Source organism: Ochlerotatus camptorhynchus, unplaced genomic scaffold (genome assembly GCF_037179485.1).
Source record: "Ochlerotatus camptorhynchus isolate MF236.1 unplaced genomic scaffold, CSIRO-AGI_Acam_v1.1 ptg000213l, whole genome shotgun sequence".
NCBI lineage: Eukaryota > Metazoa > Arthropoda > Insecta > Diptera > Culicidae > Ochlerotatus > Ochlerotatus camptorhynchus.
Genome location: NW_027040703.1, coordinates 4,489,643 through 4,515,867, shown reverse-complemented (window position 1 = coordinate 4,515,867; position 26,225 = coordinate 4,489,643). Strand labels below are relative to the sequence as shown.

The 26,225-nt window shown below is 36.9% G+C and overlaps 1 protein-coding gene across 2 annotated transcripts in view; it reads right to left on the bottom strand.

Moving 5' to 3' along the window:
• Tet (Ten-Eleven Translocation (TET) family protein) overlaps window positions 1–26,225 on the bottom strand; it is a 647,407-nt gene that overhangs the window by 433,574 nt on the left and 187,608 nt on the right. For both annotated transcript variants that reach the window (XM_065224604.1, XM_065224605.1), the window contains exon 4: window positions 17,442–17,573. In XM_065224604.1, coding sequence (XP_065080676.1) covers window positions 17,442–17,573 — 132 coding nt within the window. The remainder of the gene's footprint in view (window positions 1–17,441; window positions 17,574–26,225) is intronic.

Sequence of the window (26,225 nt, the reverse complement as noted above, 5' to 3'; positions counted from 1 at the left end):
ATTTTAACCGTTAAAACGACCAAAATGACAACATCCTGATTAATCATTATCAGCGACATCACAACATCAAATTTTGTTTTCAATTTGATCTCAGACTTTGCTCGGGTCAGAGCACCTAAACTTACATGATTTTTTCTAAGTGTGATTTGAGAAGAGACCTTGAATTAAAAAATAAACCTGTGAATGTTCCGTTGAAGTTCTGGGAAAAGCATGAAAACTTAGGGAATTTTTTTTAGCAAAATCTATGGAAAAACACCAATCAGGGTGTGTACATATAGATTTACTACCAATGGAATTAATGTCGTGGAATGTTGAAAAGCAGAAAGTCTACGAATTCGCTTCTGTGGCTTGTCGATCTTGGAGGAGTGCCCTTTTTGCGACCTTCTACAGTCACTACACCAGCGTACACTTTCGCTCTGTTCTTTATTCCGTTGTTACTTCTCTTCTTCCTGGTGTTGCTTCTCTGGCTCCTGCCAGGCACTCCACTTGGGGAAGGAATTCATCCGGTGCCCCTCCATCTTGCATAAGAAACACGTATCTTTATTGCCATCGTAGAATATAATTAAGGATTAAGAAAATGCACTGAGGTGGGGATTTCCTATTTCACGTCCATATAGAACAGTTCCATGTCAAATGACGAATCGATTAGACTCGATTTTCATCGGTTTACATTAAACCATGCATAATTGTATGTTATGGGCAATCATTCACATTTGTGCTTAAATTCGCCTCATATTGCACCTTGTATTTTTATTCTCAGAATGGCGTCTTTGACATATTTCAATAACTTTTGGCGCGAAAACGTTACTTTCTAGGAAAAATATACACGATACTTTTTTAAAATATAGAAGAACTTAAATATCTCAAAATTACCTTGTTAAATTTTTATAATTATTTAAATTAAAAAAAAATTCATGCAAGATACAAAATTTTGAAACGTTGAAAACCTTGGCCACTTGAAAATTGACCAAAATCTTACAACAACAACTTTTGGTCAATTTGTTTAATCCAACCGAAGGAAATCCCATGTTGTCTCATCGGTTGTCACCTGTCACTGAACGTGCCTCGTTGTTGTTTTGCGAGAGTAGAGATACTGGGAGCTGGCACTCAAGGCAAGAAAACTCTCAAGGTGGGTTCACCGGTTTGGTGATTCCGGTTTCTCCAGATCTTACGAAGTTGCTTCATTTCAGAAACTTGTCTTCGAACGATGAGATCGCAGCGATGATACAGTGCTGCTTCTCGTGGATAGTTCCACAATCCTTGCCGATTGTGTTTGCAATGATCCACGGCCAGGCATGGAAAATCATTTGCATTCATTTCATACATTCATTTACATTCATTTGCCTCTAACTTTTGTCATCAACTGCATTTCGCAAAATGATGTATCGAGCTTTTGTAGGTTTTGTTATAAGCTACAACTTTTGCTCATAACTCAAATCTGTAGCTCTTATGCATCATGAACTAGAGCGGGCAGAACTTGTTACTGTTTTTCAGTGAATGTGAAATACATTCACTGAAAACCAGTAGTGGCTTCTATTCGCTCTTGTTCGTCATGCATCAGAGATACGGATTTGACTTGTTAACAAAATTTGTAGCTAATAACAGTACCTACTAAAGTTATATACATCATTTTGTGGAATGCTGTTGATGACAAAAGTTAGAGGCAAATGAATGTAAATGAATGTATGAAATGAATGCAAATGATTTTCCATGCCTGTCCACGGCCCATACAAATTAAAAAAAATGTGTATGGACAATTTTCCACGCAAGGGGAGGGGGGCAAGAATCCCAAAAAATGTCTACGTTGTTAATGAACAGCCCCTCATTTGAAATACCTCATGCCTTTGAATTTTGTATCTAAAACATGTCAGTTCTACGGAAGAAATGCTCACAGAACCACACATTTAAAAAATTTATTATTAGGGCTGCGGGATGACAATTTGGCCTCCCAAGTAACATTGCAAGTTTTATCAAGGTTTTGATGCATGATACAAGCGCAAATCATGGTCTTAAGCAGTGGTGCTCATCCAACGGTCCGCGGGCCACATGCCGCCCACCGAGTGAGTTTATACGGCCCGCGAAATGCTTTCGGTCTGTGGAATGTATGCCTTCAGACTGACCAAACATTTTAAAGTTGCTCAATGTCTTTTGTAATTTAATAATAGTCAATATGCCCTGAATTAACTTTGAATTATCAAAGGGATTTTCTTGTCGATTGCTTAGGAACATACGTCGCTATTTCTTAAGTAATATGCCTAAATTCGGTTGAAATTCTCTTTAAAAAATGTTATGCAATAATCATTTCTATGAGTTTCGTTTCAAAAGCATCCTTGGAAAATTTCAAAAGGTCTTTGATATTTTCCATATAAGTCTCTTGGAATATTCCTCGTGATTCGCAAGAAAGTATCCTCCGAATTTAAATTTTCCTCCTTTGAAATTATTGTCATATTGAGATTCTGTTGGATTTCTTAACAGAATTATTTTGGAACTCTTGTCAAGATGCCCTTGGAATTCTTTTTCGTTTCCTTTTTCAGAATTATTTCAGAATTCTCTCTAAATTTTACGAAACTCCGCTAGAACTTTCCGTAAAATGTCGTTATCATTGGTCTAAAAATTCCGCAATAATTATATATTTATTAAGCCTGTTGAATTATTCTAAAAACTCCCACAACACTATGCTCAGGTGTTGTGAGTTTGAACTTCCATGGAATTCAACTCAAAACTACTGCTAATTAACCTGTCCTTGACACGGTCGAAAATATTAATTCTCGTATGTATTCCTTTGGAATCGAATCAACTTCAGAATCAGATTCCTTTCGATTTCTTATCACAAATCTCTTGAAATTTATGTCAGAATTCATTAAAAGTTTTTGTCAGTATTGCTTTAGTTTTCTTTTCGGGAATAATTCTCTGGATTCTCTTTGAGTTCTCCTTACAGATTATATGAAATTCTCCAGGATATTTTTTTCACAATCCCCTTGGAATTCTCTTTACAATTACCATATGATTCTACTTATAGCTGCTACCTTTAAGATATCAAAATTATTTACCTAAAGATTTCCTTTGAATTTATTTTCAGAATTACTTTCTAGTCTTCTTGGAATACCTCAAGAATACTTTTATGAATTCCATAGGAGTTCTTTTCGGAATAAACTTTGATTTTTTGTTTTCCTGTAAGATTTTTTTATTCAACCTCAGATCTTATGTTTTTTTTAAAGGCTCATGGTTTCTAAAATCATTTTTTACTACAGTTTTCCACTTTCCAAAATTAGACCTTGGCGACCAGCTCAATGGTCGCTTCAATGATTCTGTAACTCGGAAAACATCTTAAGTCCTAATGCGACCTTAGAAATCCTTAGAAATCTCTAACTTCAAAATAATTACTTAACTGTTGAGCTCAGAAAATTGGATGCAGTATACCTTGGAATTCTCTAAAAGTATCACCTGGAATCTGCAGTTCTTTAGAACTAATTTGAACGGAATCCTCAGATTTCACTTTCCTCAAAATTCGTACTCTGATATTTTCCTCTGAAATTATTCCTACAGCTTCTTGGAAATTCTCATAAAATTCATTCATTAAGGTGATTCCTTGTAGAGTCCACAAATGGCCGCCACGTAGGCTATACATGCACTTCCACTTAAAATTTTCAATTACACAAATCTCGGAAATTGGTGCCCTATTTCACCTGAAATTGCTACTTCATGTATGTTGCAGTGCAGCAAACGTGGAGTGACAATTTGAATGTGGCACGTGTCGTAGAAGCTGATATTTGTGTACTTAAAGTTTCGAAGTGGTTCCGAGAATAAGGATGTCACAACGATTCACCTTAAAGTACATAAGCTTTGGAATTTGAAATCTGAGTTAGGAAAATCCTGTTAGTTGGATTAGCCAATAGCAGCAGTTGGCGCGCAATCCAGGTGCATCACGCCATGGATTGCGCCAATAGGAAGCCGGTAGGGTAGAACAGCCTAGTAAGCACTTTAAGTGCATAAATAGGTAGTGAGCAGGTGGTTCGCTCTCTTTCATCATCGAACAGTTAGTGTACTCGGTTTAGTTTCTAAGTGAATAAAGTGTGTTAAGTGAAGTTTTAGCTTTTTAAAAACCTAAAACGTAACGAACGATCCTTAACTCTGAGTTCTTGAAATTCATGCTATGTCCTTAGTCTTGAATATTTATCTTCGATTCAGATTTTTGAAAATTTCGCTAACTTTGAGTTCATTGTTTCCAAGATTAAAATTTGTAGAAATTATCCATGAACTCCAGAACCTTAAAAAACACAATTCAAGCATAAGCATATATGTTGTTACTGAAGACAAATCCACTCCATAATTATTTCGTTCAATAGTAAGAGTAACTAACGAGGAAGATAAAGTTGATTGTATTGTGAAATATTTTAAAATCCCTGCGAAGGCTCTGAGGCGTACTTCAATATAGTCTATTCTAAAAAAATGGCTGATAAAGGATTTTGAAGATTTCCTGAGAACTTCTGGTTTTTCCAGGTAAAACAAAATCCCCTGAAGACTTCAGGTTTTCCATGTTTTTCCAGGTTTTTTTTTCAGGCAGTGGACGCCCAAGCTCAGATCTTACATTTTTTAACAGCTCATGGTTTCTAAAAAAAAAATTACTGTAGTCTTCCACTTTCACTCTCCAAAATTCGACCTTGGAGACCGACCAGCACAATGGCGTTCAGCATTAAGAGAACTTTCATTATTCGGTAACTTGGAAAACATCTTAAGTCTTCATGAGACTTTGGAAAGTCTTCGATATCTGTAACTTCAAAATATTTACTTAATTGTGGAGCTCGGAAAATTGGTTGCAGTTTAAAAGCATACATATTTTTCATTATTCTAGAAACTAAATTTTTTTTTCAAGATATAAAATTTTATTTTGAAATTGATGCATCGAACGCACAATGCACAGTGGTCCAGAATGCAGATTTAGGTGGAATGATATGTTTTGAGCCTGTAACTGAAACTTTAGACTAAAAGTCTCTTCTACAAAGTTATTCCTTATAGTTAGGCCCTCATTTTTATGATAATGAATTCTTGGGTGGTTCCTATTATAATTAAAATCAAAAATCTAACTTTTTTGTTTGAATAAATTAAGGTGTACATTTTTCGGCAAAGTTATAGCTGAGCTAATTTCAAGCAACTTTGTTGAAAATAACTTTTTTGTATCTCTTAAATTGGCCGATTTAGAGCTATTTTCTTGAATTGAGTTAGGGTGGCTCTTGAAAAAACAGTTTTTTTGTTCTAGTTTTCTTATTTCAAATTTCTCAGCAAAGGTGTCTTGAGATAACTTTTAGATCTTAAGAAGGCACAAGTTTTTGCTGCACAAAGTTTGTCAATATCTGTCACCGATCAATAATTATTAACGTTTTTATACTAAAAATATGCACTTTTCAAATGTTAATATCTCTGGTTGGGGCAAACAAAAAAAAAGTTTTTTTACGGCATTTGAAAGGGCGTAAGTTATTCTCAATAATATGACAAAATTGGAGGTATGTTATTTTTTAAACTCGTATAAAATCAATTTGAATTTAGTCATATTTTTTACTATATTTGGGTATATCTTTTTTATTAGAAGAGATACAGGCAACAAATTTATGTATAAAATATTCGTCTAAAAGAGTTTTAAAATTCTCTAGAAGATAACTTTCATGAGAAATTTCAAATAAAAAAGTTATTGGCAAAAAATGGATTTCATAGGACCACTCTAATGACAAATTTATATAAAATGTGCTAGTACATTTGTTTCAATATTTGGACATTTAGTGTCTTCAAAAAAGTTTTTGTTCTTACAAATTCCCTTCTTTTGGTGTTTGCAAACGTCAGGGTGGTCCTCAAATTAGGGAATTTTTAAAACTAACTTTTATGTTTTACAAAATAAAAACATGTATTGTTTGAAAAAGTTGTAGCTAAATTAATCGCAAGCAACTTTGTCGAAGAAATTTTTTTTCTATCTCTTATCGTTCTCATTTTAGAGTATTTTTTCGGAGTTGACTTAGGGTGTTCCTGGAAAAAATATTTTTTTAGTAATAACTTTTTTATTTAAAATTTCTCATGAAAGTTATCTTCTAGAGAATTTTAAAACTCTTTTAAACGAATGTTTTATAACTGAATTTGTTGCCTGTATCTCTTCTAATAAAAAAGATATACCCAAATATAGTAAAAAATATGACTAAATTCAAATTGATTTTATACGAGTTTAAAAAATAACATACCTCCAATTTTGTCATAATATTGAGAATTACATACGCCCTTTCAAATGCCGTAAAAAAACCTTTTTTTTTGTTTGCCCCAACCAGAGATATTAACATTTGAAAAGTGCATATTTTTAGTATAAAAACGTCAATAACTCTTTATCGGCGAAAGATATTGACAAGCTTTGTGCAGCAAAAACTTGCGCCTTCTTAAGATCTAAAAGTTATCTCAATACATCTTTGCTGAGAAATTTGAAATAAGAAAACTAGAACAAAAAAACTGTTTTTTCAAGAGCCACCCTAACTCAATTCAAGAAAATAGCTCTAAATCAGCCAATTTAAGAGATACAAAAAAGTTATTTTCAACAAAGTTGCTTGAAATTTGCTCAGCTATAACTTTTTAAAAGAATGTATACCTTAATTTATTCAAACAAAAAAGTTAGATTTTTGATTTTAATGATAATAGGAACCACCCTAGAATTCATTATCATAAAAATGAGGGCCTAACTAAAAGGAACAACTTTGTAGAAGAGACTTTTAGTCTAAAGTTTCAATTTCAGGCTCAAAACATATCATTCCACCTAAATCTGCATTCTGGACCACTGTGCAATGGTCCCTAAGCCGTATTTAGGAAGTATTATTTATTAACGGGAACAAAAACATTTTTTTTCCAAATTTTCTAAGTGATACTTGAAAGCACTATATGTGAATGAATTCTAGAAAGAAAATCGCATTGGCTGGCGGTGAATTACTGGAATTCCTTAATTAACTGTTATATTAAAAGGAAAACAAAAAAATAATTTTGAAAATCGCTAACCGTGATCTGGCAGAACAGCTTACAAAGAATGGTTCTTCAGCAGCTCTATTCCAGTTTGTGGTTAACAAGTTTCAAGACAGGAAAATCAATATTAAAAAAGAAAATTAGCATGTTCACACTTAAATTTGCAAGATTGTGGACAAAGAGTTGTCGGAACAGAAAACGGTTCTTTGAGCATAACAAGGTTTGGCTGAGTAGGTGTGAAACTGTAAGCAAATTAGCAGAACCGAAAGCTAGAAAAGGAAGACCACGCAAATCCTTCGAGACTTCAAGTACGAGATCAAAGCTTAGAAAAGTGCACGATATCAGCGTAGAAGTTCGTTATGCGGAGTTAATGTTTGTAGTGGTAACCAGTGCAACAAATTCTGGCCTTCGAGACGCAGGAAAGATCATCAACAATCTATCGGAGTTTCCGGAAAACGCAGGTAGTGTAAAGAAGGCCATGAAGGTGATCAGAAGTCCATTATGTTCAAGAACTTTTGTTGGCGCACATTTTTGCCGAAGCAATTAAGATACTATCTCCTTCATTTGAAGAGTTATGGCAGTTTTTTGCATAACAATATGAATTTTTAAAAATTAAATGAAATGCTTTTAACAAAAATCGTTTTCGCAGTTTTTCCACCGTAAATAAACAAAGTAATGATCTTTCGAATGGAATTAGAAACATGAAAATCGGTTTGCTCCTTTTAGAGATATTGACAATAAAAAAATTCCAGTTTTTTTTTAAGAAAATCGCCTTTAACTTTCCATTAAAAAAGATAGAAACTTGGTTGCTTCAGCAAAAATTTGCCATTGAAAGTTCTAAAAGTGTCTAGAACATTTGTTTTACAAGAAATGAACGTATGAAAAGATATTCATAGAAAATCAATTTTTAAGGGGCCACCCTAACTTGATTTTTAAAAAAATCATTACTCATGAACCATAAGAGATGGAAGTTTAGTGTCTTGAGCAAAAGTGCCGCAAATTGATTGCAACTTTCTAAAACATTGCATTGGTCTAGCTTATATAATTAAAAAGTTCACATTTGCAATTCACCAATTTTATGGACCACCCTAATTTCACTAACATGAAAAAATTGGCCAAAAAATATGAAGAAGATTCCCGAACACTATATGCCTAAAACGAACGGTTTTAGCGCAAACATTTTTATCTTCCTAAATACGGCTTTGGGCCATATTGTGGAATGTTGTGTTAAGGCATTAATTAAAAAGAAATTCTTTGAATTCGACCCTTTAGCTTGTCACCTCTGATCGATATCGCCATCCCTCACTAAGGTGCTGAGTGTGGCCCGCACTTTACGTAGAAACTAGTAGTATGTACATACTACTGGTATAAAGAATCCTCATAAATCCAAATTTGTTACTGACATGGACCCATCACTAAAACTTAGGATTGAGGAGTTGGTTGGAAATGATATCTAACATGAAGGTTTAGTTTGATAATTTATCAGCTAGAGAATGGTCTTAGAAGAGGGTAGGTAGATAGTTCCGTTAGAGTACGGCAGTATGTAAATTGAATAGAAGCTAAAAATGAGCGAAGGGCCATTAAGGGGTTACGCCTACCTGCAAATTTCCAAAAATCGATTTTTTTTATTGTCCTAATCGAAAGTATATAAAGTCAAGAATATTTCCTCAAAAGATCAAGTTGATCCGATGAAAATTGTGAAAGTTATGCGACGTACAAAAATATTCACTTATAGTGGACTAAACCCAACTTGAAACTTTAAACGCGATTATCTCGGAATCATATTTTCAAAACCGGTGCCAAAAATTTCTCGAAATGTATACATTCGATTCGTTCGATTCGTTTTGATTTCTGTTCAGTACTATTTTGTGCAGTCCACGATCGTTCGGATTTCGTCTATCATTTAATTTCGATTTTTTACAGCCGATCAAAGAAAAATTTTAAGGATCAAAAATCGGCACTTCAACTTTGCAAGACCGCCATTTTGTAAAAAAAAAATTAAAAAAAAAATCGAACGATCAAGGACTAGTTTAACACATGCTTAACGATTTGGCATGGTTTTTTTTTATTTCAGATGATTACATCACAAACCGCAGTTGGCACCGCAAAAAGCGTTTTTTAGAACATCGTCCACGGGGAGCAGCCGTGCGGGGCACTATGACCTTGTTTTTACAGCATCGACTGATAAATGTACCATTTAATGTGTGTTCAATAAACGACAGAAAACCGATTTTCAATATTTTGCGTCGTTTTCGAGAAAAAAAATCCAAACTTTCGCTTTTTTTCGGTCTTGCAGGTAGGCGTAACCCCTTAATGCGACAGTGCAAGTCAAACGCACACTCTTTGCCTAAAGTATGAAGTATGTCATGAGCCTGTAGATTTGAAGGCATACTTCAAATCTCCGCGTACATCGTACGGGTTATCTCATTCTCTAGCTAAAAAATTATCACACTATAGCTTCATGTTAGATAGTATTTCCAACCACCTCTGAAAACCGCAGGATTGAGGTAAATGACGTGTAACATTTCAGTGACTGCCAATGACATGATGATCCTTTTCCCATTTACATCAGACGGACTGGCTTTAAAAATCCCAGCTCAAATCTTAATCATAGGGCTAATTTTACATCCCGGTACACTATTGAAAGGAATTTAATCTACCCACATTGGTGTTGGCTATTTTCGCTGAGCATTATTACCGGAAATTGTATAAATGGTACTCAAATATTGAGTGAGTTAACGTAAATTTGAGGGGGGGGGGGGGGGTAAATTACAAAATGTTCGGTTCATGCAATTTATTTAGGCTAGACAAGCCTAATATCAAAAATGAAATCATTCAGATCAGTTAACGAGCATGAGACAGAATTTGAAAAAGTAGTCTTTTCACAATATCATGCCGGCAACAAATTAAGTATAAAAAAAGGCTGGAATATCACTTATAACATCAGCACTCTTACGGTTAATAAACCCAACCCAAACCACATTAAAAAAAAGTTAAACAGGTGCATGTTAACTAGCAATCATTGTTTTCCGTGCTAAATGGTCCGCCAGCAATCAAATTTATTATGATTATTCCCCACACACCCACCATTTAAGTTGAACACCCTCTTTCGCTCATGTCCGAACCGGAGCCGTCGGCAAGTTGAACATAAACATAAACGAACATGGTTGCAAATTTCCAAGCGTCATTGTCGTCGACGGCGTTGTTGTTGTTGTTGTTGTTGTTCCAGTCAGTTCCTTATCGGACATTTTCGCTGAGATTGTAGTTTGTGTTCTTATCTTTGTACTACTCCAGCTGCCATCGACCAACCGAACCAACCAACGAACCATGCTCTCGCGCGCGCACCAGATCGCAACTTGGACCCATCAACAACAGACCCACTCTGCGCTCGCTCATATGTTTATGCATGTACCGAGCCCGACGGACGACCAATCTCGAGTTTGCTTTCGGTTTATCGCTCCGTATATTTTTTTTTCCCTTGTGCCTTCCTCCTCTAGTCTCAACATTGAGATAAATTAAATTTATTTAGCATATAAATTAATCTTGATTTAATATTTACAATGAACCATTGGCACAGCGAGCGGATAGAGCGGGCTTCGTCCGACAGCCAGCGTATCATCATTCACACGCCCCATCCCACTTTCGCGCCGAACCGAGCAAGGATCCCACCATCCTCAAGACAGGGCTGCAAATTTTGCAATCTCAGGAGATAAATTTCCGCCCCTCGCTGTCCGCCCGGTATAGCTCTTGCTTATCAGCAGCAGAGAAGAGGCGCTTCTCCTTCACGGTCACTAAACTCCTCGCACCGACTGTTGTTCAGTGTACGTCGTATATATGCATACATTCAGGCAAATGTGACAGCAAATCGATAAAAAACGTAAAATACAACAGCAGTCGGAGTTTCAGCCGTAACTCGTCCGGTCTGCTGATTCGACGATTTTTTTTACACCCTCGCTACCGCCGCTACTTTAATGACCACGTGGACGATAAAAGTCATCAACAGCTTCCGGAAGCCGTGGAACGAAAACAAGATGGCCGCCTACGACGCGCGCGTTCCGCTACACAATTTCTTGTGATGGCGCGTTGGTGAATGGGGGAAAAAAAAATAAGAGACCACGACGTGATGTTCACCAGTCGAACAGGGGTGTGCAAATTTTACGATTTCCCAACCCCTCCCGGCAGTCGTCGTTCGGCGGGGCAACACCGGTGGAATCCCATCGGAATTGAAAATTGCTTCATAAACCGTCGGCGTCGACCGAAAATAACCGCCGTCGGTTGTTGCCTGTTGTCATTTCCAGAATGGGAGACTGATTTTACGGTTACACCATCACCATCTTTGATGATTTGACATTTCGACGACCGTTCAGGATGTTTCCCGTTTCGGGATTTGAAGTATTTTTATGAAGTCATAACATGCGACAAGCGATCGAAAAGCACCGAAAAAAAAAATACCCATCGTAATTTAAATTCGAAGGATGTGTTGTATGTGTGTGAGTGGATGAATGTCCTGAATCGGAGGGAAAACAGCATGGAGCAGCACAAATGAAGATAAATATAAAATCAATATAAACATGAGAATAAAAATGAAATTACAGTCTGAGGATTGTTTACTACCTACTACCGGTGGGCTACACGTACAAGTGGGAGCAAATTACGGATTTACGTGTTTGCGACGGCGATGTGGCGGCATCATCCGTTGGCCAATTTTTATGCTTTGGCGTGCTCGGAGCTCCTCGAATTTATTGCTTCTTTTGCTGGTGGCTGGCAGTAAAAAAATGTCAACATTTTGAATGTCTGTGCGTGCTCAAATGCTTGATTGGCATGGCATGAGGTGCGTCCTTGGGGAATTCGTTGGATTGTTTTGAGCATTGTCCGTTTGAATGTATAGACAATGTCTCGGACATTTTATGTAGCATTAATTTAACAATTATTGCACCTCAGAGAAGAAGAAATAACGCGGGCAATTTCATCCCACTAGAGTAGCACACTAATGATAATGTACATATTGCAGAATCTCACTGGGAATGGAAAACACACTACACACTAATCCAGGCCTCCACGGTTCGGTAGTTTTTGAATTACGGAGCTGTTCGGTAGAAGTTTAAAAATTTGTGAAAAAAATCAAAAATTAGAAAATGTATTCCGAACTTGAACAGACTTTGATCACTTCAGTTCATAGCATAGCATACACACTTAGAAAAATTCATGTAAATTTAGGTGCTTTGAGGGTGGCATATACGAGCATCAATTTTGACATAAAGTTGAGTCATAATAGACGCGAAATATAGCTCAATCAAACGTACTTTTCGTCGAACAACGAACTTTTCAGTCTCGGAGCACTTAATATTACATGACATGTTTGTTTACGTCTCATATTTTATGTCAAAGATGGATTCCGTCACGTGTAAAATTAGTTATTTCTAAGTGTGTAGTCCAAGTTGCGCGATAGCGTAGATGGTACTAACTCCAAACTGTTGTTAAGAAGCAGACCCACCTTTATTCGTTACTGCCAGATAGAAGTTTGGGATTAGCCACTAGTAGTGTTGGGAAAAATATCATAATATCAAATCTCACCAATGAACAAGATCACGCTTGATTTTCGTAGCCGAAAATCAACAAGCAAACAACTGTGGTTGATTTTGCAAGCTGTGATATTGCAGCTCGGAATATCAAGCTAAAAAACTCACCAGCTGCAAATCTCAACAAACTTTGGTGAGATTGAGTTTCATGATCGAACACAACTGAAACTTTCATAACGGCTGGCAGCAGTCACTTCGTGTCTGCCATCGGTGAAGAGTAAAAAGAGATAGCAAACTATACTTTCTCCTTCTAAGAAAACGATGTGCAACGGAATCATTTTTGTATCGAGTCAACTCTCAGCTTGATTTTTGCATGTTGTGAATAGTCTCGCAATATCGAAAGAGCTTGCAAAATCAATACCAAGCATGATTTTTTGTTCCAATATCACGCGTGATATTGAGAGCGTATGAGAGCGGACAAATATCATTTAATTGATGATTTTGCCAACACTGGCCACTAGACTGATGCAAAATTTGAAAATTTCGCTCCACAGTGCTCATGCGGTTTGAAATTGGGGCTTGATTAGCCTTTCAAAATTTGAACTCATTTAGTAAGAAACTGACTTGGCACAAACCATTTGAAGTTTGTATGGAACTTACTATGGGAAAAACCATTTTTTTTGTTCATATATATCTAACAATGCATCATATCGCTCTGTTACAAAAAATGATAGTTGTGTTTGTAGAAATTGTTCTCAGCTACAACTTTGTTAAACACCACTTTTTAATTGTAAGGAACAAAAGTTTTTAATGATTCAAGTCACTGCTTTCTTCTTATTTTTATTTTTTTTCTTCTTGATTTGCTTTCCATCGATCTTGTTTTCCGTGCTGAGCACCAATCTACCGACGCCAGGGAGGCAACTCCCACACCTGGACCCTACCTATCGACCCATCAACTCATAAACCGGAGACCAACGGCTTTACTTCCCTGTTATGCCTCAGAACATCCCGGTGACACCAACTGGGATTGAACCCAGGCCTGCTGGGGTGAGAGGTAATCACGCTTACCACTGCACCACCGGCGCCGCTACTAATTTCTTATGATGATGCTCAATCAACTGTTCAGCAGGCAACATTGGTGTTTCTGGCGCCTAGAATAAAGAGTGTCCCACATAAAATTGCAGCACGAAAAAAAAAACGCTGTAGAAAAATTTCAACCTGTCGATAAATTGCTGAGCAGTGATTTTTAAAACATTGTCAATCTGCCGTTACACATTTTACCGGAGGCATCGTGTTCGGAGTGTTAACCATTATCTCTTAGAATCTTAGACTTAGATTGAGGATGTGCCTTTTACCAACAGATGAAACTGTCCTGGCCACGCCCTTGCCACTGGTAGGGATGGGAAAAGACTGTTAGTCCGATACTTACTTAAGAAATATGCAAAGAACTCTACGACCTCTCATAAATGTCACGGAAGGGGTATTTTTGCTAGTGGGTAGGGTAAGCCAAATAATACGCTCAGCCGGCGTTTTTAGGAATCATTGTATTATGTAATGTAAGCTGGTTTAAATATTTATCCAATGATGCGATCTGCTACCCAAAAAAAAATCCTCTTAGTTAATGATAAGGTCTTCAGAATTATGCATAAAGTAATTCCTCGAGCGTCGGTTGCTCCTTTGTCTCGGATTCAGTTGCTCTAAATGTACTTCTCTCACACATAATAAATGTCCATATAGTCAAAATCTAGTTTGGTTAATGCTGCATGAAATTCGGATGATTCCCGTGTTTTAGGACAATTTTTCCATACTTAAAATACGTTTAACACTACCGCCATCTACTCATCCAATCCCGTCATATCATAAGCAAAAACACAAACACACGTAGAATTTACATTGCCTTGGTTTGTGTCTCATCTCGTTTGACAGATCTGATCGCCCGGTCGATAGTTCGAATCGCTCGATTGACAAATATAATTGTTGATAAACAAAATGCTTCTGTGGAATGTGGGTTCGTCGGTGGTCACATTACGAAATCAAGAATGAGCCATGTAACGAAAATGGGGAAGTTTTCAAACGCATATTTCTCAAAATGGACCAATGGAAATATGATGTGCAGTATGTCATGTGACATACGACGGCGACGGAGAATTTATTCAGCAATTTTTTTGAGAAAGTACAAATAGTGAAAATAGTTCAACAAATAAGTAATTTAACGAAAAATATAGGAACATTTCGCGAACTAATCAGATAACCGGACAGATCTATATTATCGGACATCACTTTCCAGCCCATGCGTAAATTTGCCTCTCACAGCGCTATCTGACAAGACGGTCGATCTGATCGGAGCTTGGTGATAACGCCAGAATAGAGGAAGAGAAAGAGCAGCGGAAATGTTCGTCCACAAAAGGATCTGCCAAATCGCTTCCACCATCAGTAACAGCCCGACAGTGGAGCAAGTTAGAGTTCGGTGATAACACGTAACAGAGGGAGAGGGAGAGGACCATAAATCTTTATACATACACTGTAACTTAAGGGTACCCATTAGGGAGTACAATTTCACCCATTTAGGGGAAAAGTGAATACACCCATTAACGCTCCGAATACGGCGGGTAAAAAACTTTACGCCGACTACGATCCCTACAAAAAAACGTGTAACAGCAAGTTAGCAAAGGTATAACTTAGCCATTCCTTAATCAATTTCAAAAATTGTGATACCTTTAGAATTCCTAGGGTATGTAGATTATTTTGATTAGAAAACAATTGAAAATAGAGTCGTCTACTTTCTTGAAAAGCGAAAAGATTCGTTACACATTTTTTTGAAAGGTGTGTTTAAAGGGTTTTGCAAGTGGCGCAATATCTGTAATTTAGATTAATGGGCACAAATGTTCACAACTATCCAGAATACAGTCATGGTTCCAATATATGGATCCTGGAGACAACGGAACGGTCCTCGAAAAATCCCGATCATCCGTAAAAGTGGTCAATCCATGAATCTGATCCTAGAGCCCCGCGGTTTTTTTTTTTTTTTAACATAAGGAACTGTGATATAAAAAGGTATTTGGAGTCGTGACATATACATGGACCTGGATGGCCATGGGACCGTCCCCCGGAAGATCCAGAACATCCGTAAAAGTGAACAATCCAGGAAACTGATCCTAGACCTCCACATTTTTTTTACATTAGGAACTGTGATATAAGAATGAATTTGGGACATGGGAGATGGCCATCGGACCGTGCAGCGGAAGATCCGGAACATCCGTAAGAGTGGTAAATCCACGATCCTGATCCTAGAGCTCCGTGTTTTTTTTTTAACATTACGAACTGTGATGATAGAAATAATGTGAGGTTGTGACATAAACATGGACCTGGATGTCCATGGGACCGTCCTCCAGAAGATCCGAAACATCCGTAAAAGTGGTCACTCAATGAAACTGATCCTAGCGCTCCGCAGTTTTTGAAAAACACTTAGAACTGTGATGATAGAATGAATTTTGGATCGTGACATAAACATGGATCCAGTCCTCCGTCCTCCGGAAGATCCTTTAAAGTGGAAAATTCACGAAACTGCTCCTAGTGCTCCTTAGTTTTCTGGTCTTCCAAATAACACGAAGACTTTATATAATATAGACCCAAGAATGCTACCCTGAGGAACTCCAGCTCTAACAGGTAGTCATTCAGATAAGGAATTTTGATAATTTATCTGCAGAGTTCTGTCAGTTGAATAATTTTGAACTAATTTCATAATATAGAGTGGATAAATAAACTTTTTCAATTTGGCAATCAAACCTTCATGACAAACACTGTCGAATGCTTTTTCTATGCCTAGAAGAACAGCTCCAGTCGAGCAGCCTTCAACTTTGTTAGAAAGAATTAAATTGGTAACTCTTAAGAGTTGATGAGTAGTTGAATGCGATGAGGATATAGAAAATTCCATCATCACCTGAAGCTTTCATATTTTTAAACTTTTTAGTTATAGATCTTACTGCATCCAAATCAGTCCCCCAGGAATCATCAAAAATATTTTCCCGAGCGAAAATATTCAGATAATCCCGAGCAACCTGATTCCTAATAGGACTAGTAAGACCCAAACTAAAATTATGGAAACTCTCGAATTACTTTGCAAGTTTCTGCGCATTTTCCGAATTTGTGATCAAAATTTGACCACCCTTTTTTAAGCGCTGGAATAGACTTTTGAGGTTTTTCAAAATTTTTGCGATCTTCCAAAAGGGTTTGGAAGTTTGATCTAATTTCGAAACATTATTTTCAACAGTTGTTTTTTCTCAGAGACTTTAGTAGATTTTTTGATCGACAAAAGGAGATAATACCTATTTAAAAATTATCCGAGAATGGTGCGTTTTACTGCTAGTCCCACAAAAAGAATCGGCGACATAACAGTCAATGCTTCTATTTTTAAAACCAAACAAAAAATCATGCTACACGTTTTATTTAGAATCACTACACTACCTCCCAATCTGCTACCAGATCTTTTATGTTCTACACTACCAAGCTAAAACCCTAAGTAGCAATCTACCAATATTACATATACCGAATTTGTTTTTGATTAAGTTCCAACCTGGATCGGGTATCAAAATAAGCGTTCGCTTGTATTCAGGCAAACGTCAGTTTGATGTTTGTTTTCGTAACCTACTCCGGTGGAGGTTCGCACTGACAAAAAGTTCGTTTGAAAACAAATTCGCTTATAGGATTGAGTACTATTTCAGCATATGGGACTCATTTCCGTCATACGCGACAAAAGCAATGAAACAAACAGCTACATCCAACATTCATGCATCAAATTCTTTGCTCAAAAGTTAAATCGTGAATGCTGCAGTCGGAAGACTGATTTATGGGAGGGGCGAGCCAAAGTCAACTTAGGTATGCTGAAATGGTGCCCCACCCTAGATGACAAGGTACAGAAAAACATATTTTTGAACTTACCGCTCCATTGGCATCGGTGGTAGCGCCCCCACTGGCAGCGGCATCAGCCTTGGTGGTCTTCGAGGATCGTCCCTTGCCGCGACCACGACGTGATTCCGGTTTGAGCAACTGCCCATCGGGACCGTACAGAATCTGCCGAAGAGAAGAGAGTAAGAAAGTCACGTTAGCTTTTTATCCATCTGGTTTGCCGATGTTCGCCACCGAGTGGCGCTGCAATCGGGTTGGTGTCTATGTTGCTTGATAAACTCACGGCCGATGAGATCGACTCGAAATAGAGTGGTTTTTAACTTAAAATCGCTAAAACTCATAGAGTGAGTAAAATTTTCCTCGCTTTTACTCGTAAATCGTCTTGACGAAACGACATTGACGAAAATCGACAAAAACTTAACTCAGTCGAGGAAAATTTTCCACATACAGTACCCGTTCGATTTTGGCAACAAGTCCGAAAATTTAGTGCTGCCTAAATCGAACCGTGCGAAATCGAACGGTTTTATTTTTAAATTTTATCTATGAAATAGTTGATTTTGGACCACTGTGAGTCGTCTTTATGATAAAGATGTTATTCAATTAATCTTTTATTTAAGAATTGGGTTCTTTAAGGGTATTGAGGTAAATGCATATTCGTAATCTGCATTAAAAATGGAACCCAAATCCAAAATTTCATCAATTTTGGTACACTGGAACTACTTTAAATAAGTACGAATACATTTGCAAAAATCACCTAATTAGCGCCCCTTGGTGTCACTTTGTATGGGAGCGAGCTGTCAGTTTGTCAGTTTAGTGTCAAACAGTGAAGTTATTATTTTGCTTTAAATCATGATTTAAAAATCGAGATGAAAGTGCATGGGGTTGAAAAAAATATCGCTGTGCTCAGAAAACGAAGCTCTTTCAGATGATATATAAAAACCGATATATTTTTCAAAACTAAAGAACCCAATTGTAATCATCAGGAGCAAAAATATAAAGCCGGTTCGAGTTAGCATTTGGCCGCTTCTTTTTATGCTTTGGCCACTTTTAATTACTGTAGCGCCTCTAGTTGTCGTAGCAAGAAACTATTGACAGCGTTTTTAATCCGGAAAGATTGTATATTTAGTAGTGAAAATTTCATCAGGATTCATATACTTGTTCAAAAGTTATCGAAGATGGAACGTGACAGACGTGGAAAATTCTGCACACTCACGTGCAAAATCCAACGTGGTCAGGAGGAATGATGGCAAAGGCACTCAAATTTCCAAAATCGACTGTAAATACCGTGCTTAAACGTTACCGGGAAACACTAATGTTGGATCGTGCAAAACAAAATAAACGTAGAAGTGGAACATATGACCGAAAACTACGAGCGAAGGTCATAAGGGCAGTCCAAAAGAATCCTGGGATCTCCGGTCGTGATTTGGCGAAAAGGTTCAGTGCGGCACACAGTACGAATCTGTTTGCGAGAAGGTTTCCGGTCGTACCATGCCAGCAAACATCCCAACAGGACGCTGAAACAAAACCTGGTTGCCAAAAACCGTGCAAGGAAGCTGTACGAGCAAGTTCTGACCAAGTATAACGGATGTATTTTGATAGACGATGAAACTTACCTTAAAAATGGACTTTGGACAAATCCCGGGCCAAAATTTTTACTTTGCCAAACGTAAGGGGGATGCTCTTGATAAATTCAAATTTGTGTTTGCAGGTAAATGCGCTCGCATGTTGATGATTTGGCAAGGCATCTGCAGTTGCGGAAAGAAAACAAAGGTTTTCATCACTGGGGCGACTAGGAATGGACAACTTTACAAGGAGGAGTGTCTCCACAACATAATTTTGCCGTTCATTCAATCGCACGAAGGTCCTGTAAAGTTTTGGCCTGACTTAGCCAGTTGCCATTGCAGCCGCGATGTAATAGAATGGTATAAGCAGAATAATGTCGATTTTATTGAGAAAAGTATCAATCCACCAAATTGTCCAGGTTTTCGTCCCATGGAGAAAAGGGGCAAAACAATCAACACACCAACTGATTTAGAGAAGTGGTGGAAAAGGATAGTAGATGAGGTTGTGCAAGACATAATGAGAGGTATTCCGCGAAAAATTCGAACATTCATCCGAAAATCCGACGAATATTTCTTGTGGTATTTTTCCCTTAAAGCTAAATGCAAATCCTACAAAATGATACCTTAAGCGTTTTGTACCTTATTTCCCCTTGGAGAAATGACCTATTTTGTGCGGCCAAATTCTAAATGGAACAGACTTTATTATTTTCAAAATTCGTTCGATTTTGGCAAGGTACCAATATCGAACCCCATGAAAATACAAAACGGGTACTGTATTCGAAAAGTTTTTCCTGGAAAATGGAGGAAAATTTTACTTTGTCTATGAATAACCTACGTTTTTACGAATTTGAGTGAACGAAACTCACATTTGAGTTGATTCAATCGGTGGAGTTACTCAGTGAGTGAGTAAAATTTTCCTCACTGTTCCGAAAAAAAAAACTGATTGAATATGAGGAAAATCGATCGAAATTTTTCTCAGTCTAGCCACAGACTGATGGCGCTGGCGTTGCACAACTTACACTAGACACTAAGTGCTGGTAGCGCCAAGTGGCAATTTTCAACAGATAATTTATCGATGCTAGCGCCAAATTGGTCGAAAGTGGAAAATTTATAGAGGAAAGCAAGAGATGCTAGCGCTACGTAACGGCGACGTTTCCACTTAACTTTACACAAGTTTCTCACCGAACTTGGACGTCTGTTCTCTGTGGTCTAGCGTTCTGCTTGACGACGATTCGACGATGATGAACGATACAAGAATATGCGAGAAAACTAGATAAACATTTCAAAAGGTCCTATCTGCATTGATCGATTCTCTTCTTCGACTTTCTCTTCCGTTAATAACTCAACTTCAACAGCATTCCCTGCTGTGTTCAACGTTCTAAGCACAAGATAGAAATTTCTGCTATCAAATTTATAAAAAATATAATAGTGAAGAAACTTTGGCATACTATTTAGACATTTGCGATCAGTTAAATTTGGCCGTGAATATGGCATTTGAGGAGTATAATTTAAAAACTGAACTTGAAATAAAATCTTGTCCTAGAAACTTCTTCAATTATGTGAAAACCAAATTAAAATTTGATAATTTTTCCCTCAAAGATGCATTTGGACGATAGGATAGGTGAGAACTCGGATGATATATGCAATTTGTTTGCAAATTTCTTCCAAGAAATATATACTACGTTTTCAGAAGAGGACCGTGACCGTGAATATTTTGAATCATATCCAGAATTTTCAAGTGACATCAGCGTAAGTCAAATCAAGGTTCATGATATCTTAAAGGGTTTAAACAATTTAGATGCATCTAAAGGTCCTGGCCCTGACGGTGTTCCGCCAGTTTTTATGAAAACTTTAGCAATTGAACTTACTGCTCCATTATTTTGGATTTTCAATATGTCACTGGAATCCGGAAACTTCCCTAAAATATGGAAAAACTCGTTTTTAGTGCCTATCTTTAAATCGGGTAAAAAATCCGACATACGAAATTATCGTGGTATAGCTATTATCTCTTGCATTCCGAAACTTTTCGAGGCGATTGTAAATGAAAAACTCTTTCTTCAAATTAAAAACAGAATAACTACTATGCAACATGGCTTCTTTAAAGGCCGTTCAACAACTACGAATTTGCTCGAATTAATTAATTATTCGTTGAATGCAATGGATAACGGAAACCATGTAGAAGTGTTGTATACAGATTTCAGCAAAGCGTTTGATCGAATTGACATACCCATGCTTCTTTTTAAACTTCAAAAAATGGGAATTCATTACGCACTCCTCAAGTGGCTTGAATCATATTTAACTGACCGCCATCAAATAGTAAAATACAAAGGAAAGATATCAAATCCCGTTGATGTCACTTCAGGAGTTCCTCAAGGCTTCCATTTAGGACCACTTTTATTTATTCTCTTCGTCAATGACATATCTTTCATTATTAAGAAATTGAAAGTTTTAATATATGCTGACGACATTAAACTTTTTTTGGAAATAAAAGATGCCAAAGACATCATCACATTCAAAGAGGAAATTCAAATATTCCATACTTGGTGTCAAAAAAGCCTGCTACAATTAAATATAAAAAAATGTAACTCCATTACCATTAGTAGAAAACAAAAGCTACCCGATATAACAATCACTTTAGTAAACCAGAACGTAGAAAAGTGTGATAGAGTCAGGGATCTAGGTGTTATTTTGGACTCAAAACTTACTTTCATCGATCATTATAATACAATTATTAACAGAGCTAACAACTTGCTTGGTTTCATAAAACGTTTCTGCTATAACTTTCACGATCCGTATACGATAAAAACATTGTACATTGCTTATGTAAGATCGGTATTAGAATATTGCAGCATAGTTTGGTCACCTTTTTCAATCACACACGAAGAAAGAATAGAGTCCGTTCAAAAGCAGTTTCTATTGTATGCACTCCGCAAGTTAGGTTGGACTGTATTTCCTCTGCCATCTTACACAGCTCGGTGTATGCTCATAAATATCCAAACATTAAAAGAACGTCGTGAATTTGCTATGATTTCTTTCGTAAACGATATCGTATCACATCGAATTGATTCAATAGAACTATTTTCATCCTTAAATTTATATACACCATCTAGGCATTTACGAAACAGAAATATATTTGCTACAAATCGTCATCGTACGAATTATGCCAAATTTGGACCCTTGAACCAAATGATGGATACATATAATAAGCACTGCGATAACATTGACTTTACAATGACAAAAACTAAATTAAAGCAATATTTTAATTCGTCGTATAACGTCAACTAGAAGTAATGTTTTAACTTTTTCTTAAGACATATTATAAAAAATATAAACAAAGACAAAATTGTAAAAATAGCACTTAAGACAACAATTGTAAAACGGTCTACACTGATTGACGACAAATAAATAAATAAACTGTGTGGCAAAAGTAGCACGAAATGCATTTGCGTAGGCGTGGTTATCAAAAGAGAAAGTCGATGAAGAGAATCGATCAAAGCAGATAGGACCATTTGAAATGTTCATCGAGAAATGAAAGAAGACTTGTGAGATTTTTCGAGCATCTAGAATTGCGATTTAGATGTGATGCCCCCTCACATTTTTCTCATATTCTAGATTTTTTTTCCTGCGCGGCCAATGAGAACGACCCAAATATGAGTGTAGTTTACTAATAATTGCAAAAAGTGCAGAAGCTCAGCGATGAGTAGATTCCCGGAAAAAAATAACCATACAATTACCATAAAATAAAAAACCATTACATCCATATCTATGCCCAACAATCGATCTTATTGTGCGTATATTATACAAGAAATTTTGACATATTGTTATTACAATAAATGTACAATACATTCCATATAGTAAGAGTTTTCAACAATAGAACAGCAATTCAATTAATGGTAATTTGGTCAAGTTTGTTCGGGAAATAGTGATTTTTCGTATGGTTAAGATACATAAAAACCCTCTTGTTCTATTGTATATTTTCACATTTGCTATAGATTCTATTGTGGAAAAATACATTCTATTATTATTTTATCGTTGTGGAGAATACGATTTATTGTAAATACAATAAATTCTATTGTATGGTTACAATACATTTCATTGTATCTCCATGGTTCTTTTTTTTTACGGGTTTGCCTCATGTTTTCCTGTGGAAAACCTTAAAATGCGAAAAATTTACGAACATTTTACTCAGTCTAGGAGTAGTACCAATACGCCTTTTTAATAGAAACTAAACGATCAATTCAACCTCTGGTGGTAAATAGGAGAATGTAAAAAAGAGTGCTGTTAGCAGAAATTTTTGCCATGAGACATAGGAAGCGGAACACTTTTTTACTGTTCCTGATAAATTGATTCATCTGAGATGCTCCAAAACTTGATTTACAGTTGAAAAATTTAATTTTGTATCGTCTTTGCAAGGATCCTGCTAGTGTCCAGGAATATTTTTGTTGAGAAAAATGGATAATTATAAAAGTGCCTTAGTGGTTATGATCTTCCGGATTGCTTGTGTGTGAATAGTTTAGGTGCTAATCAGTTCAGATGTGTGGAAAATCGTAAAATAAGACAATTACTGATGGAAATTGGAAAGATGTTCGATGAAAAATGCTTTAATTTGCGTTGTGAAAAATCCTTCTTCTGATGTAAACAAACGGTTTGGTTGACGTTTCCTCTCGAACTCGCGTGGTGCCCTCTACGTTGGTGGTGCATTAAAAAGGCCTATAGACTGAGTGAGTCCAATCTTTACTTTTCTCATATTTGGGATTTTTTTCCTGATTCACCCTGTACAAATAAATAAATTTACAAAAAAAAAACTAGAAAAAACATGAGGAAAATTTACTCATCGCTGAGTTCCTGCAGTTTGTGTTTTATTAGTAAACTAAACTCAAATTTGGGTCGTTCTCATTGGCCGTGTTGAAAATCGAGGAAAAGTTTTCTCATTCACTGAGTAACCCCACTTTTTGTTATGTTGAGTCAAATTCAGCTCAATATGGAGTTACTTTCATTGACCGTGCATTTTATCCAATGCGGTTTAAGCGATATCCGTCTACGGTCGATCAGATCGCTCAAAATTGATCGACTCAATTTCGTCAAAAGTGAGTTGTATTTTCCGGGCAAAAACCGTGAAAAACCAGAGAAACCTTCTCGAATATGAGGAAAATACATGAACATTTTGTCCAGTCTAAGATAGTATACTAATAGACTGAGTAAAACATCTATCGATTTTCCTTATTTTCAAGAAGTTTCTCCCGGTGAGTAAATCCACTTTCGACGAAATTGAGTCGACTCGAACGACCGTGTAAGATAATTTTCCAAGCGCTTTTCGCCTTCATGCAATATCCAAAAGCTTCAGTTGCACACTTTGCACTATTCGCCACACGGCGTCGCATCGGTCGGTTATGCTTTTCCCGCCAGTTTTCAAAATTCAAGCATGCTCGGGTAGTAAAAAATTATGTAGCTTCCGCATAAGGTCATAAGCCAGGACAGCTGCTGCTGAATGCTGCTTTCGGGGTTTCAACGTTCCAGTTCGACTGGGTTCCTGTGAGTATGAGTGTGTGTGTGTGCGTGCTATTGAAACCACATGGGAGCAGATGTGATTTTTATACTGCTTCTCAACGTTCCTGTTCCTGTGGGTAGTACCTTTAATGCATGCGTATTTCGTTACGGTTTGAACTAATTTTTTTTTCGGTTGGATGAGCGAGATTTTTATTTTCTTTCCAAGCGAGCATATGTGGGCTTGATAGTTGAACGGTAGCAACTTGTAATAAGGAGGATTTGTCACATGCGACAGGATATGCGCGTTTTTTTTTGTTGGCTTGGTTTTAGTTTGGTAGTGGACTATCTTTTGAGGCGAGCTGCGTGAACTGCCTTCTTCTTGACGAGACAGAAGTTGAGCTTCATGGATGATTTACGGGCAGCGGATGTTTATGGATTTTCTGTACGGTTTTGATTTCTCGGGCCGAAGTTTTTCGATTGCTTGTCCCTTGCTTCGGTCTGCGGGCAGGATAGTTTGCGGTTTGGAGGATTTATGAACAGTTTTGAGGAAGGAGGTCAATCAGTACACATTGTGTGTAATGTTCAAATGAAAATCAAATTTTACAACAGCTGTTGAAGATCGTCTGTTAAAGTTTTCTAATCATCTAATTCCGGGCTAAATGGTGGCTGAGATTGAAGCAGCATATGAAAGAAAAGGAAATGAACTACCGTCGGTCTTTTTGCGATTTGCGCTTTCGTTAGTTGGTTTTTTATTAACGTTACCAGAGGTCTTATAATGCTGCTGTTTGAACCAATTGAGCCATCCGGCTCAAAATTTGGTGAGATCAATTCATGTAATAAAAATTAAATTTATTCCAGCATTTGTAAATGCAACAATATTGAAAAACTGAATACGACAGAGCATCGTTTACTGGATGTTGTCGCGGATATTCTGGGTTTCCCAAGTACCTGGTTCAAGCTTCAGTTGGCTGCAGAATAGATAGTGCGAATAAGGGCGTAATGTGATGTTTTGCTGTACCTATTGTGGACATTAGTATATGCTTTTCCTTAAACTTGATGAGGACGCCTTGTCTTGCCTCAAAAGTTATCCCTTTTAAAGTTCTGATCTTCACAACATAAAGGACACCATTACAGAGCATTAGATTTGATCAAATTATTCGCAGTTCTATTTGTACAACGCTCCCAGCACACATAAGTGCTGTTTCCGCGCTACATTTTTTTTTTTAAATTAAAATGATGCTATTTTGAAAATTTTACAAGATTCAAAATGGCCGATTTGAAGTATTGCTCATAGCAAACAATAATGTGTGACAAAGTTGAGTTTCTACGATTCATCATTTGGAACTGATCTATATCGTTATCTGGAGGCAAATTTAAAATAAAATTTCAACATTAAACGAAATTAATCATAAACCACCTTAGCGCATGTTTATTAATGTCACAACAAAATTTTATATAGAAGTCTTTTATCATTATAAAAGCAATTTTAAAACCATTTGGTTTCAAACGAGAACAGCATCTGTGCCAAACTAGAACCGCAAAAAACGGTCGACAGGTAACTACAGAAGCCGTTAGCTGGAAATTGGCTGCCTTTCAAACCATAGCTGTGGTTAACTCTATTAACTCTTTCAAAAAATCCAAGTCCATAAACTTCATCATATCATGCGTGAGAAGGGAAGCTTTTGGGCTTACAACTGTTCCAGGTTATCTAGACACACTTCCTGAGTAACTGCTTTCAATGGGAGCAATTCGCCCTTGTCAAGGATGT